At 42.5% G+C, this 19952-nt stretch overlaps 1 protein-coding gene and 1 pseudogene across 2 annotated transcripts; one reads left to right on the top strand and one right to left on the bottom strand.

The window, feature by feature from the left end:
- LOC118377936 (nuclear factor 1 X-type-like) overlaps window positions 1-9691 on the top strand; it is a 242269-nt pseudogene extending 232578 nt beyond the window's left edge.
- A 375-nt stretch (window positions 9692-10066) lies between these two features.
- Window positions 10067-18766, bottom strand: LOC118377935 (UV excision repair protein RAD23 homolog A-like). Of its 2 annotated transcripts, none has more exons than XM_035764863.2 (9): window positions 18584-18766; window positions 17808-17969; window positions 17531-17685; window positions 15633-15682; window positions 15323-15450; window positions 14875-14968; window positions 12598-12728; window positions 12264-12425; window positions 10067-12132 (listed from the first exon to the last, which is right to left on the bottom strand). In XM_035764863.2, exons 1-9 carry the CDS (start codon window positions 18647-18649, stop codon window positions 12019-12021), a joined length of 1062 nt encoding a protein of 353 aa, XP_035620756.1. In that variant the 5' UTR covers window positions 18650-18766; the 3' UTR covers window positions 10067-12018. The 2 variants fall into 2 exon arrangements, with proteins under 2 accessions (XP_035620756.1, XP_035620757.1); XM_035764864.2 differs by having other exon boundaries at window positions 15323-15444.
- Between the last annotated feature and the right edge of the window lie 1186 nt (window positions 18767-19952).

The raw sequence follows: 19952 nt of genomic DNA, 5'->3' as shown, positions 1-19952 counted from the left end.
CACCCCCTCAGATTATGTAATCATCAGCACGAAAGCCTACAATCACAGCACATTTCAATCGAGCATACATGTTCTGTCTTCCGTTTCTATTGTAATTATTATTTTGCGTGTTGTTGGTGTCGTGTTTTCTTAGTGGAGTATTTTTCCCATGTTTTGATTTGTTGCCATGTTATGGACAAACCCCACCACCAATTGTGCTCTCACCCCCCCCTCCCACTCACCCCTCCACCATGGACCACCCCAGAACTCCCCTATCAACACTTGTGGTGATTATTATTTTGTACACCTCCATAAATGACGCAATGCACATACATCATTCGTTTGGCTGTTGTTTCCAACACCCCCACCTCTCCCACCACCCATCTTGGATATTTTTTGGACCTGGTCTCTGGAGCTGCGTCCTCTCATGCCGTGTGCAGGTTGTCGCATATCGCCCTCCTGACCCTGTTTGTGTTGTCCGCAGCCAAACGGGAGCGGCCAGAGCAAAATGCCGGGCTCCTTCTTGCTGCCTCCACCTCCCCCAGTGGCCCGCCCAGTGCCCCTCCCCATGTCCGACTCTAAATCCAGCAGCACGCCTCCCGACGGCGGACTGACCTCGCCCACATCTCCGTGTAAGTGACCCCACAGACCAACTCAGAACCAAACCCCTCCCCCCCCAGCCAGCTCACCTCTCACCTCCTTCACCGTCTGGGATCATACTGACCCTAGAGTTACGACAGAAGCCTGTCACCATTCTCCACTGATGATCCTTTTGTGGTGTCCTCCAGGGCTCTATATTAGGCCCACCCTCTTTCTCTTAGAATGCCCACCCTGAGCCCTACCTTGAATGACACTAACCCTTCCTCGATACCCCTGTGCTTCTGCGCTCACAGATGTTGAGGCAGAAGATTGCCATCCTGGTTTTCCTCCGTTTATATGTTTTATGTATCTCATATGGCCAGCCCCCGAGATGTCAGTTGAGATCGGAAGTAGTCTAAAATAGAAATAGATTGATCCATTTCCTTTTTGTCAATTGCTCACTCTAAATCACTTATTTTTTTACTAGTGGCACATATTTAGGGCAGTTTGTGGATTCCAAAACATCATGCTCTAGTTATTCTGCCATTTCACCAGAAAATATCCAAACATGAAAATAATATTTAGAGTTATATTTTACTTTTTAGTTGAATAGATATCCAAATATTTTTTTTTTACTGAGTTGGTGGTGTTGTTGCTTTGAAGGTCAGACAGAGTTACTGAAGGGGTGTGTCCATTAGAAGGGTGTGTCTAGCTATGGGGCGTGTCTGCCAAAATGTTTCTCACCTATGACAGGAGGGGCACTGGACGGAGCACTTTTCTTTCTTTATCCTTCTCTTTTTTTATATTTCAGATTTTTGTGTTTTGTTTTATGCATTTTTTTCAACCCCCTCAATCAATGTCTCAAAGTCTTATGTATTTTATCTATGTTACTGATTCTCAAACATCAGGGTTCCAAAAGGGTTCTGCGTCTGTCCCCATAGAAGGACACATTTTGGGTTCCATGTAGAAAATATTTCTACCTGGAACCAAAAGGGCTTCTTCAATGGGTTCAGCAGCAGAAGAACCCTTTTTGGTTCAAGATAGCACCTTTTTTCCCCTCAAAGTCTACTTAACGTATGTGTATGCTGCTAAATAATACAGACTTACACACACACTACACACACACCACAGCAAATGTCCAGTATCAGATTCCTGTTAGAAGGGTTTGTAATAACAACCTTCGTGTTGCAGTCTATATTGACCCCAAACTGCCCTAAATTTGGGACCAGGGTTATAGTTTGGAGATGTCTGGCTCAGTTCAGTAGCCCTACTCTCTGATGCGTAGGGGGACTTACAGTAACAATTATGTGATGTCAGGTTGAGAGCTTAAAGCAGTATTTTCATTGCAGTATTTTCTGAAATTGTTATGAAGTACAATGCTCCATAATTAATTTTTATTGAACACAGGCTGTGGTTTGACCATTCCTCCTTTCTGTGTCTGTCTGCAGCTTACTCCACGTCAGGGGCCCCAGCTCCCAACAGGTTTGTCAGCATCGGATCACGGGACAACAACTTTCTGAACATCCCGCAGCAGACACAGGTGAGCAAACAGCTTTAGGGCTCGATTCAATCTGTATCGCTGAAGTTTGCGATTGAAATGTAATTTCCGATTGAGTCGACATATGCAGCGTTACCACGACTACAGTCTCCGCTAAACTCAGGAATATTGCCTTTACATTTCTATTGTGCTGTAGCACAGCTCTTCAGCGCTAAGGATTTAATCAAGCCCTTACTCTCATCAACACTACCAAACTACTGCATTAGCACATTAGCGCTTTCTGCTGCTTTCCACAGTGTGTATGTGCTTCCGTGCGTGTATTCATGTGGTGTGCGTGCATGCATGTGTATTTTTTGTGTGTAGGAAACCTGTCTGTTTTCATTGAGATTATCAGCCCAACTCAGGAAACTTACTTAGGTGAATGGATACATGCCAAAATATTTCTTATTCCCAAACTGCCTAACTACTCCCTAAATCTCACTGGTGTATTTCCCCTCCATCTCCTCATCCCATGATTTGTTGTGGATGTATGTTTTACCGTGTGTGTGGTTTACCGTGTGTGTTAAACTGACCTCTCACTGTTTATTTGGCCCATCTGGACCCTACCCCTCAGGCAGCGGGCTCTCTCTCTCCACCGCACTGCATCTCGCTCATATGCCTCCTCCATTACCCACTGCACTTTTCTCATTAGTGTCCAACCACACCCGCCCCGAGCCAGCTCTGCTCCACACTCCTCTCCACCACATGGAAACCATCTGAAGCCCTCTGCTGCTCTCACCCTACATCCCTACACTCCCTCTATGCTCTCCCTCGGCTCACTCTCCCTCCAACCGCCCCTCTTCAACCCTCTCTCTCTCCAGCTTCGTAACAGGCCCTGTTTGACTAACCCACCCCGCTCATGAGGCTCACCTTACACCACCGTGCCAACTCTACGCCATTTTGTCCCTTCTTTACTCTCTTTCTCAACAAACTCCGAACTATTCACACACATACACACTTCCTGTGTAGCCCTCCAGTGCTCTGCGCTATTGAGTATATTGTGTTTACAGTATGGTTTTAGTTTGCACTGGAGAAATGAAATTGTATAGGAAGCTTTAATTGGTTGCATATGTAGCTCAGAAATGACATTGTTAGCATAATGTGCCTTGTGAAAAGGTCTTGTGAAAAGTCTGTTTGCTGTGACTGCAGGGCCTGAATAGAACTCTCACTCCCAGAGCAGAGATATTTGGTCTCTAAGTACCCTCTGGTGGCAGCAAGGGAGTTCTACGGCCAGAGGAGAGAGGAAACAGGAGAATGAGCGAGAGGGAGAGGGAGAGTTTCAGCACAGCTCAGAGAAGTCACGTCCCGACTGTCTGGTTGCCTGCAGCAACCAGACATGATGTCATAGCCACTTGAACTTGAGAGGGGATGCTGGGGGAGGAAGGCGTGGGTAAGGAAAGAGGGTGGTCACTACTGACAAGGATTCCAGAGAGAGTGCTAGAGGGAGATGGATGGAGAGAGAAAGACAGAGATAGTGTAACTGACAGAGGAAGAGTTACAAAGCCCATAGGCTGCTGGGACAGAGCCTGCAGCAAGAGGGGGGAGGAGGGAGGGCAAGAGGCAGGAGTTGGGGGTATTCAGGCGACCTGTTAGAGTCAAACAAAACAAACGGCACCTCCCCGGAGGCCCAAAGTTTCCAAGGCTCCAGAATGTTGGCCAGTGTTGACTGGTGCCAGATCCCGGCCGGTGACCCAGTTCTGCTCTATTTTCACACTGAGCGGGAGAAACTCAATCTGAATACAGGGAGCGCCAGACATCTCTCCCCCCGCTGCATGTGGACTCTGAGTCCAGTAAGGAATAACAACAGCCATTAGCAGCAGAGCCAAACCATACTCCCACAGCACTATAGTACAGTACAGCCATGGACAGTCAGTCAATATAGCTGGGAGTATTTCAATATGACAAGGGGCTGACAACTGTTGACCATTGTTAGTGTGTGGGCCTCTAGTGGTCAATTGTGGAAATTAGTGTTTACTTATTTTAAATGGTACACATTTTAACCTGAACTTAAAACTTCTTCAGGATCGGTGGGTCCCCCACGGGATGGTTGAGCTAACGTGATTAGCATGAGGTTGTAAGTCACAAGAAAATTCCCCAGGACATAAGCTTTCTGCCAATCAGATATGTCTAAATTCTTGTTAATCTAACTACACTGTCCAACTTAGAGTAGCTATTACAGTGAAATAATGTCATGCTATTGTTTGAGGAGAGTGCACAGTTATGAACTTGAAAAGTTGTTAATAAACCATTTAGGCACATTTGGGCAGTCTTGTTAAAAAAAATGGAATGGTTCATTGGATCAGTCCAAAACTTTGCACATACACTGCTGCCATCAAGTGGCCAAAATCTAAATTGTGCCTGGGCTGGAATAATACATTATGGCCTTTCTCTTGCATTTCAAAGGTGATGGTACAAAAACAAAACCGTTTTTTTCTTTGTATTTTCTTTTACCAGATCTAATGTGTTATATTCTCCTACATTAATTTTACATTTCCACAAACGTCAAGGTGTTTCCTTTCAAATGGTATCAAGAATATGCATATCCTTGCTTTAATGCCTGAGCTACAGGTATGTCATTGTAAGCGAAAATTGGAAAAAAGGGGCGGATCCTGTTAACAATGTCCTCTTTTTTTTCTATTTAACAGTCTTGGTTCCTCTGACATGACCTGTCTGCAAACCAGCGACTAGAATCTTTCTTTACAATTGGGAATCGAAACATGGAAAACAGAAAAATAACCCACAGGAAATTGCCCAACGATCCTTATGTCTCACATAAAAAGTAAAGCAACCCAGGAAATCTTAGCATGATACTAGTAGTGAAACTCTGGACCCAATTACCTAAACAGACGGAACCCCCCATTTTTAAGACGGGAGGATCATAGGATTTGGGAGAGGCAGAGGACAAGAAGTCATCTCTCACATCCAGCAAAACACAGCAACACAAAAAGAGGAACCCGAAGAGAAAAAAGGTCACATTCTACTTCGGAACAAGGACACATTGTGCAATGGCTGAGAAAAGCAACTATTCAACAGTCAAAAAAACCTGATGTAGGAGTGGGGATTGAAATTGAAGGGACATCAAATCACTCTCTTGAAGGCACAAAACACGCCATCATTTAAATGCGGTACGCTCCCCACTGTCAAATCACCCACAAAACAAACCCATTAGGTTCCAGTGAAATACGTAGCAGTCCATGCTACTGTGATGTCTCCCTGTCACTCAACACACTGTCAATTCACCAATATTTCCCAGTCTTTTATAACCATTGACCTAATCAGCCCCACTACTAACAAGACAGAAACCATGCCAAAACATTTCCTAAAGGTTGCACTACAAGCTGAATTAACACTAATCTCATGTCCACTATTACACCTACATGGCATGGGGGGGAAACGGGCTTACCTATGATTGTATTGTTATTATTAGTGAAAGAGAAAAAAAAATGGATATGAAAAGTCTCAGCCTACAGTTCAGCAACACAAGGCCTCCACTCTAACCAGCATCCCAGCAGAAGAACCCAAACCCAAGTAAAGCTAAATGCCCAGTTCACTCTTGCAAAACTACAACCGTGACAATAATCAAGTGCTAAGTATATCCACTTTCATTTGAATGATGAATGCCATTTGTAACATACATACACACATATATATATATACACACACACAAACACACACCGGGCCCAAGTGGTGTTATTACGTCTATGACACATGCTATTCACATGTTTCCAGTACACTCTTTTTGCCCCTTGTAGTAGACAACACACATACTTAGTTAAAAACACAGGCCTCTGCTTTAACATCCAGAACTACACAACTACAGTAGTAATATTCCCTTTTGCACAGAATTGTTTTATTTTTTGTTGCTTCTCTTATTGGACTTGTCCCTCTGAATTTGTCCGCTTTATAAAATGTTGTGTTTGAATGACAGCACCTTATTGAGAAAAACAGTGGTTGGGAGCGAGACTTGGAGTGGTATTGCCAGGAAGGGTGATTCAGTCAGTGTTCAGTACCATGTAGTGAAACAGTGACATTAGGTTGCTGAGGGCCCAGAGCCCACCTCCCTCCCATCTCCCCAAAGTTGACCCTTTTTGTTTACACTCCCAGACTGCCCCTGTTCCAAGAGCAGAGAGCCACGCTGCGGAGCAAAATAATGATGTGACATATTTCTTCCCATGTTTGGGAAGCAGAGCCTGGGTTGAAGTCAGAGGTCATATTGAGATGGCAGAGTGCTATGGTCGCCTCTTTTCCCTGACACGATCTCTGCTCCCCATCCTATCCAGCATGTTCATTCTGTTCAGTCAGCCCTTATAGATCAAACTGCCCTAAAGATACTTTACCAGACAAAAGTTCAACCTTTTGAAATCAAGAGGGACAAATTAAATGAACACACGGAGCACAGCTCCACTTGACAAACTCGCATGCAAACTGACAGTATAAGTAGCAGTTACAACCACCCAGGCCAGATTGACTGTAATCTCTGAGGAAACCTTTTGTTTTTAATCATTCACTTTTAATTGGAATTCCTAACATTACTACGATTCAGTTTGAAAGTGATTTTTTTTATTATTAAGGAACATCAGCTCAAATCACCAACCTCACAAAATAACTGGACTGCCTGGTCATGTACTTCACTGCAGGGAAACAATGTTGCCAGATGGCAACCATCTCATCAGCTTGATAGAGAACTAGCACTGCTGAATAAGAATTATGATGGCTATGGTGATTTCTTTTCTAATCTATGGAAGTGCCTCTGTCCCATTATGCAATTTGTTAAACGTGAATTCAGGTTCTTTTTCTCACATATAAGCTATAGTGAATGGTGGTGAAATGCTATGTCTGGGGAGAAAAACAGTGACAGCTCACTGAATAATTGCAATCATCTTTATATATATATATATACACACATATATTTATAGATATATACATTTTTTTATTTGCAAAATAAGCTCTGTGGCAGTCTAGTTATTTTTTGAAGCATGGCACAGTCAATTGATGCATCTTAAATATCTGATTAGAGCAAAAGTACCAGTTCCTATACCCACATCTAATGGCATAAAGTGTCCATGGCAGATACTATAGATACATGATTTATATAGCAAACAGTAAAGTGACGTGGTCAAGGGAAATAACGGATTCGATTTTGGTTATTCTTTTTTTGGGGGGGGGGAGTATTGTTGTTGAATAAAAATGTATGTGTGTTGATTGAGCCATGTGCAATGCCTTGGGTAGATAAATTGTGTTTGTCTGTTAGAGATTGTTTGAGTGTGTCACGAGAAAAGAGAGGCTAAACCCTCTACTTTTTAGTTTTAAGTCCACTAGCCCCGGGACTCTAAACACGAGGGCAGACAAAAAAAATCCCAGTCTTTGTAAATTGAAAATGAATTTTCATTTTTTTCCTTATTCATTTAAAAAAATGTATTTGTAATGATATGTTTTCTAAATCTGGGAGGGCTGAAGGAACAATTTAGCAAAACAAAAATATATATCACTAAATGAAACAGGTGCTTTTTACGAAATAAAGTACATTCAAACTCTTATACATCAAGAACATTTTAGGAAACATGCATTCTATTTCTCTTTTTGTATTTACCAAGGGGGAGGGGTTCATTATATGAAAAAGTTGTGATAAAAACATTTTTCTTCAACCTTTATCCCAGAGCAGGAAGATAACTTTTGTTTGATTAGATGGTTATCCTGACAATGGGATGATGAACTAGTGGAAAAGGCCTGACGTAATGGACATCTGGGCCATGTCAGTATCACCAGAGAACCGACTAAAACATGACCTATTTAAAAGATGAATTGCAACTTGCATCCAATTTTCTAAACTGTGGACATGTTTAAAACTGGCCAACCGAAGTAATCAAGTTTGGGACACAGACAAGATCTTCCCCATTTTGGAAGATGCATCAGAAATGGAATCCATTTTTCTAAGTGTTAGCTCAACCACAAAGTGATTAATAGCATTTGGAGAGATGGGAGGTGTAATGTGAAATACATTTTGGTAGATTTAGTTGATTCCTATCTCAAACCCAAACAAGGCAAGGGAGTGTAAGGTATATTTTGAGCACAGCAAGGATGAGAGCAGGATTAAATCAAAGAAGTGAACCCTTCCCCCTTCCACTCCCAATCCGCAGTGTAAATTATTCTAAATGTTTGTTTGGTGTTCTAGTGTTAGAATCAGAGCATCTTAAAGGTTGTCCCTAAAAAGTGCCTTTTGTTCAGACTCCATCTTGTAATCCCGAGTGCCCGTCTCAAAAAAGTCCCCTCCTTCATATTTCTTCTATATCCTCTCCTTCAAGCTTTTCAAAGCAGTATATATAGTACTAAAGGAAATTGGTGTGATTTAGTTATTTTTATTGTTGAATAATTAAGAAAAGCAAAAAAATTAAAAAAAAATCTGTCTGGCTTCTCTTCCTGTATCTTGTCTTCTGTCTCTCTTGGACACTGGAGTAGTCTGTAGCTGCGTTACCCTCCTTATCCCTCCCCAAAACCCTTTTCTCTGAATTGAGGGGTAAAAAAAGCTAAACTTTGTCTGAGCAGAATGCAGTTAGCTCACGTTTTTCTTGTTTGTACGCTTCACATTGTATACCATCCCGATCTCTTCAGCTTCTCCATTGAACAGTTAATGTAAGTGAACAAGTTACACCGGTGGGCTCTTGGGGTGTGGCGAGGAGAGGGTCTGTGAGGGCGCCTAGTTTTTCAGTGGGATGTATTTGATGACATATCACGTGGAGATAAAATACACCTCGGAATATCCCTCTGAATGGGCAAGGGGGCTGCATGGCAACTGGGGTAGAATAGGCAGGTTTGGTTAATTCTTGTTAACCATTTTTGTTTTTACAGAATTGAGTTTCGTATCTTATGCAGCAATGCTACATTGAGACCGTTTAATGATGCACCTTTCTAGAGGTTGTATGAGACCAGCTATTAAAACGAGTGAAAAAGGATGTGAAATGACTAAGCGTTCTTATAACTGAATGGTTCCATCCCACGTAGACTGGCAGGCTCAGATCCACAATCAAGAGAACCGTTACACCCATTTACTAGAACCCCAAATGAACAGTGAGAACAATTACAGACTAAAGTCATATGTAGTACACCGTTAAAGCACCTTGAGATTCCACCAGCAAAATCAAGAGCAGGCTTGATAGAGGGCCTACTTGTTTCCTACAAGAATATGCATGTTTTTATTGTGAGTGATTGAAGCCAGCAGCAGTATTAGCCCTGACAATTAAAGCGCCCCAGTCGAGAAGCCAGAGTGACAGGTTTCAGTGTGTGCTTTGCTTGGGCAGAACTTTGGTCCCTAGCTATCTTGCCCTGCAGCACCAGAGTTCTGTCTCTCCCTGGCCACTCGTATTTTTATTTTCCTTCGGGTTTGTTTTTAAAAGTGCGTAGGACCATGTTTAGTGTTGTGTAGAGTGAACCCCCAGCTGGCCTTGCCCCGCACCCCCCTCAGTGCAGCTTCCCTCCCTCAGGAATACACCTCCCAGAGCCCATGGTGAAATGCATGTGTTAATTACAGTTTCTTTTCCATAATAATAAAAACAGTTTGAAAAGAGCAACACTTGAATAAAAGGATGTTCTTGACTGTAACTCACCTGTTTCTGTCTGCTTATTTTCAGATTGCTATTTGATTGGGTAGGTGGTTTGCTTGTGCTGGGGATGAGAACCCTAGAGTTGCATCATGTTATAGAGTGGGGTAAGAGGCCAAAATGAGTTTCACTGTATCAGAAAATCTACTTACCGATACTGATAATGGAGGGTCAAATCCACAGGAGTAGAACTACTCATTCCCACATGATACTGAAATGCCTGGACTTGAACCGGAGTGTGTATAAATGACATTTCCTGTAATACTTTGTATTCCATAAGATCAAGTTGAGTTTCATTTCAGTTGGCCTCATTCATTGTCCAGACCAAGAATGTGGTGCATACAGAAGTGTTTGGCATGAAATAAAAAATACGAAGCCCTGACATATTGATGTTTAATGAAGCGGATCATGTTGATGCTGTAAAATGCCAGTGTCAGTAAAAGCCATGTTCACAAAAACAGATGCAGTCAAACATATTGTCATGATCACTATTCCTTTAAAATAAGTTGTGATTGGAAACTTTGTCCACATGTGTATTTGTTTCAAAGGTCCAATAAATACATCAAAACGGAAATGTTTCACTTAAGTCAAAAATGACATGAACTAAATGCACAATGAATTTGGTTTGAGTGTAATTGATCTTACTTGTGGCAAGTTGAAGGTGCCTACAGGGTAAAAATAGCCATTCAAGTTTCGAAAAGAGAACAGGAAATTCTGTGCCAATACATTTGAATGGATCTGTTCAATCCAAACTCATAAAAGCTCGTCTCTTCACAGACCCATTAAACTCCTGCCATGTTAAGTTAAAGAGAGAACATAACTTGATAAGTCAATATTCATAAAACCACACATTTCTTGGTACCCTCTGTTCCCTCAGAAAACCCACAATAGCAACATCTCAAAACACTGAGAATCCTTAGTGTAATAAGGCATGTGTCAACCAAGCCTCATGTTTTACTATCCGAGTTGGAAACAGGTGGTTAAAGCTAGGCGATAGCCGGTTTAAACTAGATTCACCTCATCACTAAAGACTGTTGAATAGGCTCATTCAGGCTGTGGATGATGACAATTATTGGCTATGACTGGGTCCTGGTTTAATAAAGACTTCATGTGGACCCTTGTTCCTACTGGACATTTTGGGCTCTATTCAATCCGTAGTGCTGAATATCTGCTTTATAGCGCTATTGACAATTTAAAGGCAATGTTCCCACGGTCGCCGAGACTGCATGTCGGCTCAACAGGAAATGACCCGTACATTTTTACACGATACGGGTTGAATCCAGCCCTTAGTGTCTCAAGACCAGCTGGTCCCGTTGTATTTGAGCTGCCCTTCGTGTGTACTATTAATCAGATCCTATGAGAAAGGTGGTGTGTCTACTCCTCAGCCTTGGGAAAGAGGTAAGTGAGTAACTCCAGTATCCCAGGACTTGTCCCTGCCATCTCTCTTCCCCTCTTCAGAGGATTATATGTAAAGGTAAGGTCAGAGTTGGTCAGTTCATCAGAGACGTAACACTAGAGAGGACTGTGAACCCTTCAACAAAACCTCATTTTCAGACAAATCCACACAGTAATGTACCTGTACGGTTCTGTGAGCATACACACATCCATTTGTCATTTTGTTGTTCTATACCACTCGATTTACTCAGGATGTTGAGCATTTCCACACCTAGAGAGATCATGGATATCTGAGTGAAAACTAAAAGCGCTAGCTTTGAGGTGAAGTGAGGGGACCTCATAAATAATTTAGCCTGGCCGCTGGCAAAATGTACTTGCCTGAATGACAATATCATGGGATGAGATGTGTTTTGCTATGTGGTTGGTTTTTGAATGGCAAAGTAAATGTGAGGGACTGGTGCAATCAAGTGAACAGACCATAAGCGGACTCTTCATGACCGTCCGTTTAGTTTCCCTTTCCTCAATACACCAACATTGTAGAAGTGCATCAAGGAGAATGTGCTTCCATTACATCCAGCTACAGCATTAACAAGCTTAGATATGCATATCAATGACTTTGCACCTTAATTGAATGGCATCCACCTGTACACACAGACATGTACACACACACACACACACGCTGCAAACCCTTCAGCCCCCTCCCTCCCGTTCCCAAAGCTCTTCTAAAATCTCAATATATATCTGCCCTAAACAAATCCCACACATTCCATTGGAATTCAAGTGGATTTCATTATTCCTCTTTCACCCTTAGATCAACATATACTTTGTGTAGCTTGTAAGACCCTCCCCCCTCTGAAATGACCTGAAGATCGTTGCTCTACAGTGGGGTGAAGTCCTTGTGCTGGCCTGGAGAGGAGGGCAGGCCAGCGCCTCTCATTCATCCTCAAAGCCCTGGTTCAGGAGGAAGTTGGCAGCTAGGTTCTCGTTCTTTTCACAGGCAAAGTAGGCCTGGATCACCAGCGCCTCGGGGAAACCCAACGCTTTTAACTGAGACAGGAGAAGAAAAAAACATAACATTAATATTTATCACCAGAAAGGTCACAATGTATGCATTTCTTGTCAGCTGAAGCCATCTTATGCCCTAAACAGTGCATTGAGAGGTCTTTAGCTCCCCTCACCCTCTCGATGGCTTCCTTCTCCTGAGGCGTGACCTGAATGTAGTTGACTGGAGCTCCCTCCTCCACTGCAGCCCCCAGGTCCCCCACCTCAGGCACGTCTCCAACCTCCCCCGCCGGCTCATTCAGCATCTGGATGAACAGCTCCTGGTACTGGCTGATTTGCTGTTGTTGAGTTTTATCAATAGGGAAAGATAGGTAGACAGCAATCAGCAACAAGCAGAACATACATTGTGAAATCACAAAACCTGGGAGGTGTCACTATAGGGAGTGTGTGATGCAAGCTAGTATGAGTGGTGGTGCCATCAGTGTGTAGTGCATGGTATATGCATGTTACCTGTAGGAGCTGTGGGTTCTCCCGACCCAGCTGTTGGAGCAGAGCTGGCAGCAGTGAGGGGTTCTGCTGGATCACCTGCCTCATGCTCTGGAACTGAGGCTGGGAACGCAGGAACTCCAGAGGGTTTTCTCCTGCAACACACACAGAATGTTTACGGAAGAGAACATGTTGATATAGATACAACACCTACTAGGGAAAATGCACATAAACCATTCCCATCTTTCCAACAATCTGATATGCAGTGCATTTGGAAAGTATTCAGACCACTTGACTTTTTCCACATGTTATGTTACAGTCGTATTCTAAAATGGATTAAATAAACGTTTTCCTCATCAATCTCCACAGAATACCTCATGATGACAAAGTGAAAACAGGTTTTTGATTTTTTTTTGCAAATAATTACAGACCCTTTGCTATGAGACTTGAAATTGAGCTCAGGTGCATCCTGTTTCCATGGATCATCCTTGATGTTTCGACAACTTGATTGGAAAGGTACACACCTGTCTATATAAGGTCCCACGGTTGACAGTGCATGTCAGAGCAAAAACCAAGCCATGACGTCGAAGGAATTGTCCGTAGAGCTCCAAGACAGGATTGTGTCGAGGCACAGATCTGGGAAAGAGTACCAAACAAGTTCTGCAGCATTGAAGGTCCCCAAGAACACAGTGTCCTCCATCATTCTTAAATGGATGAAGTTTTGAACCACCAAGACTCTTCCTAGAGCTAGCCGCCTGGCCAAACTGAGTAATCGGGGGAGAAGGGCCTTGGTCAGGGAGGTGACTAAGAAACCGATGGCCACTGACAGAGCTCCAGAGTTCCTCTGTGGAGATGGTTGTCCTTCTGGAAGATTCTCCCAGAAGGACAACCATCGCTGCAGCATTCCACCAATCAGGCATTTATGGGAGAGTGTCCAGACGGAAGCCACACCTCAGTAAAAGGCACACGACAACCCACTTGGAGTTTGCCAAAAGGCACCTAAAGGACTCTCAGACCATGAGAAACAAGATTCTCTGGTCTGATGAAACCAAGATTAAGGAGATTATTGTGAACTACAGGAAAAGGAGGATCGAGCACGCCCCCATTCTCGTCGACGGAGCAGGTTGAGAGCTTCAAGTTCCTTGGTGTCCATATCAACAACAAACTGGAATGATCCAAACACACCAAGACAGTCATGAAGAGGGCACGACCAAGCCTATCCCTCCTCAGGAAACAAAATATTTGGCATGGGTCCTGAGATCCTCAAAAGATTCTACAGCTGCAACATCGAGAAAAATTTCAAGTACTCTTTCCAAGAACTGGTTGCATCACTGCCTGGTACGGCAATTGCTCGGCCTCTGACCGCAAGGCACTACAGAGGGTAGTGCGTACGGCCCAGTACATCACTGGGGCTAAGAGAATTGTCAAAGAACCCAGCCACCCCAGGCATAGACTGTTCTCTCTACTGTTCTCTCTACTACCGCATGGCAAGCGGTACTGGAGTGCCAAGTCTAGGACAAAAAGGCTTCTGAACATTTTCTATCTCCAAGCCATAAGACTCCTGAACAGGTAATCAAATGGCTACCCGGACTATTTGTACTCTTTTTCTCATATATGCATAGTCACTTAATCTATACATTCATGTACATACCACCTCAATTGGGCCGACCAACCAGTGCTCCCGCAAATTGGCTAACCGGGCTATTATATATATATATACACATCATCATATATGCATATGATATATATCATGTCACTTTAACCATATCTACATGTACATACTACCTCAATTAGCCTGACTAAACGGTGTCTATGTAGCCTCGCCTACTTTTATGGCCTCGCTACTGTATATAGCCTGTCTTTTTACTGTTGTTTTATTTCTTTACCTACCTATTGTTCACCTAATACCTTTTTTGCACTATTGGTTAGAGCCTGTAAGTAAGCATTTCACTGTAAGTATTCTGTTGTATTCTGTTTTTGCTGTTGTATTCAGCACACGTGACAAATACATTTTGATTTGAAGATTGAACTCCTTGGCCTGAATGCCAAGCGTCACGTCTGGAGGAAACCTGGTACCATCCCTACGGTGAAGCATGGTGGTGGTAATCGCTGCCAAAGGTGCTTCAACAAAGTTCTGAGTAAAGGGTCTGAATATTTATGTAAATGGTATCTTTTTATTGTATTTATTAAAATCCTGTTTTTGCTTTGCTGTGTAAAAAGTAAAGTGGTCTGAAAACATTTCCAGAATGCACTGTACAGTAGATGTAATACAATAGCAGAGATATAGGCAGATGGACTCACCCTCAGCTACAGTAGGGGTCTCTGTGCCTGTGCGGGCAGATGCAGGAAGCTGTGCTGGGGGATTAGTCTCTTGGACCGGACTGCTAGGAATGCCCTGGAAACACACAGCAGCACATACTCTCACACACACAGTACTAACGGACAGGCTGGTTCTAAACTGAGGATACATATAAAACTATTTTATAGCGTCACTGTGCTGTAATAGTGTTTTTGGTAAAAATGTAGTACACCAGTGTTAAACTGTATTCTGAAAGCTGATGTCACACAGTGCTGGTGTAATTTTGCTGAGTCATTGTACATGCTGCCATGTTAAAGTTTCATCAAATATGGTGCCACGCTGTATAGTGTAATTTTGTTCATTGTCTTTTTGCAGAGTCATGGTGTATGGTGCCTGGTTGCACAGTATTGTGTATGCTAGGTAGTTGTGTGGTGTGTTGACGGTTCTCACAGTGAGGAGGTACTCCACAGCCCGATGGGGGTTGTTGAAGCTGGCCCGGAGAGCAGCTACCACTCTCTCCCTCTCATAACCCATAGACATTATCTCTGTCAGCATGGTCTCATACTCCGCTCCTGTCACTGACCAAAATAAACAAGTTGTTAACCATCTACCCGAGTTACAATGGACAATATTTACACCCATGAACACATAGCTGCTAGAAGGCATCTTACAAATCCCCATGCTATCGTCAATCTAGCAACACAGCAGATACATTCCACACTGACACATTCACATAGCCAGGTCGAAGTCCATCACTCACCCAAGGCAGAGGAGGCATCTCCCCCCTGAACCTCCATACAGGGGTCGGAGCTGCAAACAGAACGAAAGGGTCAAAAATCCAGTCAACCCATTCAAAAACATTCAGTGGTATATTCTGCTGCCAATGACTGGAACGAACTGCAAAATTCTCTAAAGCTGGAGACTTATCTCCCTCACAAGCTTTAAGCATCAACTGTCAGAGCAGCTCGCAGATCACTGCATCTGTGCATAGCCCATCTGTAAATAGCCCATCCAACTACCTCATCCCCATACTGTATTTATTTATCTTGCTCCTTTGCACCCCAGTATCTCTACTTGCATATTCATATTCTGCACATTCTACCATTCCAGTGTTTAATTGCCATATTGTAATTACTTTGCCACCATGGCCTATGTATTGCCTTACCTCCCTGTTGTTGCATGTGTTGTTGCATGTGTCTAACTGCTTTGCTTTATCTTGGTCAGGTCGCAGTTGCAAATGAGACCTTGTTATCAAATAGCCTACCTGGTTAAATTTAAAATGTAAAAATTGTGGCCGTAAATAATATGCCATTTAGCAAACGCTTTTGTCCAAAGCAACTTAGTCATGCGTGCATACATTTTACGTATGGGTAGTCTCGGGAAATGAACCCACTATCCTTGAGTTGCAAACACCATGCTCTACCAACTGAGCTACAGGGACTACAGGGGGTGTATTCAGTAAGATGAAAAAACTAAGAAAATGTTCAATGATGTTTAGTTCATATTTGTCCGACACAAAATGTGTCTATGTTAAGAGTTATGTAACACTCTACCCTCCTGAACAGGCCTCAAGCTTACTTTTTTACTCTCTCCAATTTGGCAGACTGTCTACCATTTTTTTTTTTTTGTAAATTTTATTTCACCTTTATTTAACCAGGTAGGCAAGTTGAGAACAAGTTCTCATTTGCAACTGCGACCTGGCCAAGATAAAGCATAGCAGTGTGAACAGACAACACAGAGTTACACATGGAATAAACAATTAACAAGTCAATAACACAGTAGAGAAAAAAAAGAGAGTCTATATACATTGTGTGCAAAAAGCACGAGGAGGTAGGCGAATAATTACAATTCTGCAGATTGAACACTGGAGTAATAAATGATCAGATGGTCATGTGCAGGTAGAGATACTGGTGTGCAAAAGAGCAGAAAAGTAAATAAATATAAACAGTATGGGGATGAGGTAGGTAAAATTGGGTGGGCTATTTACCGATAGACTATGTACAGCTGCAGCGATCGGTTAGCCGCTCAGATAGCAGATGTTTGAAGTTGGTGAGGGAGATAAAAGTCTCCAACTTCAGCGATTTTTGCAATTCGTTCCAGACACAGGCAGCAGAGAACTGGAACGAAAGGCGGCCAAATGAGGTGTTGGCTTTCGGGATGATCAGTGAGATACACCTGCTGGAGCGCGTGCTACGGGTGGGTGTTGCCATCGTGACCAGTGAACTGAGATAAGGCGGAGCTTTACCTAGCATGGACTTGTAGATGACCTGGAGCCAGTGGGTCTGGCGACGAATATGTAGCGAGGGCCAGCCGACTAGAGCATACAGGTCACAGTGGTGGGTGGTATAAGATGCTTTGGTAACAAAACGGATGGCACTGTGATAAACTGCATCCAGTTTGCTGAGTAGAGTATTGGAAGCTATTTTGTAGATGACATCGCCGAAGTCGAGGATCGGTAGGATAGTCAGTTTTACTAGGGTAAGTTTGGCGGCGTGAGTGAAGGAGGCTTTGTTGCGGAATAGAAAGCCGACTCTAGATTTGATTTTAGATTGGAGATGTTTGATATGAGTCTGGAAGGAAAGTTTACAGTCTAGCCAGACACCTTGGTACTTCTAGATAGGTTAATATCAGTTCTACGGCGGTCTTCTGTCTGCCTACCTGGCTGGAGCTGGGGGCTCTGCGACTGTAGGTGTGGGCTCCTCTGGGGGGATAGGGATGGCTGCAGGGGCCGGGCCCGCAGACGACCCAGAGTCTTGGACAGGGGCCTTGGGTCCCTCCGAGGAAGGTGTTGATGCAGCTGTGGCAGACTTTGCCTAGTTCCAGAGGAGATATAAACAGGCTATTACTGTTATCTATGCAGACAATCATGTAACCGTCCTCCCCAGGTGGGTGCAGCTCATTAAGAGTCCAAGTAAAATGGATTAGGGAAATGTACCTTCGATACCATAACGACAACAAAATTCTTTTCATCAATTTTGTAGTCTTTAATAGGCGTGTCATCTTGCAGGATTTTGCCAGCATATATGAGCTTTTGTCCAGACACTGGGAAGTTATCTTTTCCCCTCTCTGCTTCTATCTTCTCCTTCAGTGCCTTCACCTGTAGAAACCAAAAATAAACTTTTCAGCCTTGCTTTAATTGTTAAACACAGTGCAACCCAAAAGTTGCTCGCTAACACTGACTTTAAAATTGCACAACTTTTTACATTGCGGTTTACCTTACATTATGTAGCTAGCTAGTCTGCTAGAATATTGCTAATTTATCGTCCAAATGGACATGCATCATCAATAACTAAAATAGATAACGTAGCTAGCTAGTAATATGGCTGTCTAGCTAACGCTAGATAGTTAACTAAAGCTGACATTGACGTGGTGAGGGATAACTAACGTTAGCTAGTCATGTAGCAAACTAGCTGATGTTTTAGCGGATAATAACTTACCTAGCTAGCTAATAATGAGACTCAACATTGGATTAGCAAATTGACACACATTAGCTTGCAAGCTAACTAGCTCAGAGCTAGCTAGTTAGCTAATGCTAGGGGTGTCAATAACATCTAGCTAGCTAGCGTTAGCCTATGTATATTGTATTATCCGAATTTATAATCTGGGAACAATTCATTTGGTGTTTCGTGCAAATAACAAAAATGATAGTTAGCCAAACGGGTTAGATAAAACGCACACAGCTGGCATTATTATGAACAAATGGGCACTTACCGTTTGTTCTGGGTCTATGTCGATTTGAATGGTCTGCTGTTGCAGTGTCTTTAACGTGATTTGCATTGTTGCAGTAGCTAAAGCTGTTTCGCCCTTGCGCTTAAATTACAGCTGTTTTAAAATATTCATAAGTAAAACAGAAATTACATTTAACCACAAGTTCAAGCAAGATCATATTTATCCATGACCTTTGCATTTATGTCATGATCTGTTGACAGTTGTGACTGGTGTGGTCATGACCAACTGGGTTTACAGAACAGCAAATATACAACAAATGTACTAACGTTAGTATTTAGTTTAGTTTACAGTCACGAGGCAGAGTGGCACCTTTTCAATGAGGTACGGTCAGAGATTAATAGATCCATCTGTGTTAAGGTGCTCCTAACAGTATACGCTGATGAAGACAGCTTGTCGGTCGGAAAGGTTGGATATTAGGTTATTAAATTATTGAGTCTGCGCTAGAGTATGCAGCTCTCCTTTTCAAAGGTCCTCCTAACAACCATTGCAAAGCTATGTTCGATCTGTATCAGACAGAGTCAATAATGTGAATTCTCCTCGTGGTGAATGTAGGCCACTTGGCCATCTTATTTAAATGAAAGAACACTTGTTTTGATTCTGATGCAGACAGACTAAAATAACCACCCACAAAACACAAAGTTACTTTGAATGTCAACTAGCTGCTCTTCCCATATCCCAAATACAATCAAAATCATAGAAAAACTCACAGACAACCCACCCTCAGGGACCATGGGAAAACAAAAGAAAAACAAAGGAACTAAGGTCAGAACGTGACAATAATAAAATGTTTTAAACTATCTTAAGAAGATAGAAGCTTAAATTGTTTTATGTTTATATTTGTATAGAAATAGGAATAACTCTGAATAATGTGTGAATGTAGGCCACTTGGCCAATAAAAGTTCATTTTAGACAGTAAACTTATTTTTTCAATCCCATTTTGGCCCAGGGAGCGTGGGAGAAAACCCAATTTCTATATATTATATGAAATAGGAATAACTCTGAATGTGTGTGTGATTTGTTTACTATTTATGCTGGGAACGCGTAGACAGCCGAATCATAATTTGGTTTATGACATCACAATGTGACATGGGCAACATATTTTGAAGTTCTGTAAAATAAGGCACAGTCTACAAATACACTGAAATGGGATGTTTGTGTTGCTGTAAAAAGGTATGTGTCAATTCTGGGCTAGAATTTGTCTAATTCTTTTACAATTTAGAGTATATTCTATTCTTTTCAGCTATTACTAGTTGTTTCATTGTCTATTTATTTGTGCCAAATGGCAGGATTTGGGACAGAGGGTATAACTGTATGGTTACAATGGTTTTATTTTTATAAACATGTATATTTG

Source organism: Oncorhynchus keta, chromosome 32, assembly GCF_023373465.1.
Source record: "Oncorhynchus keta strain PuntledgeMale-10-30-2019 chromosome 32, Oket_V2, whole genome shotgun sequence".
Taxonomy (NCBI): Eukaryota; Metazoa; Chordata; class Actinopteri; order Salmoniformes; family Salmonidae; genus Oncorhynchus; species Oncorhynchus keta.
Note: the sequence above shows the minus strand (reverse complement) of the source record. Positions and strands in the feature narration are given on the sequence as shown.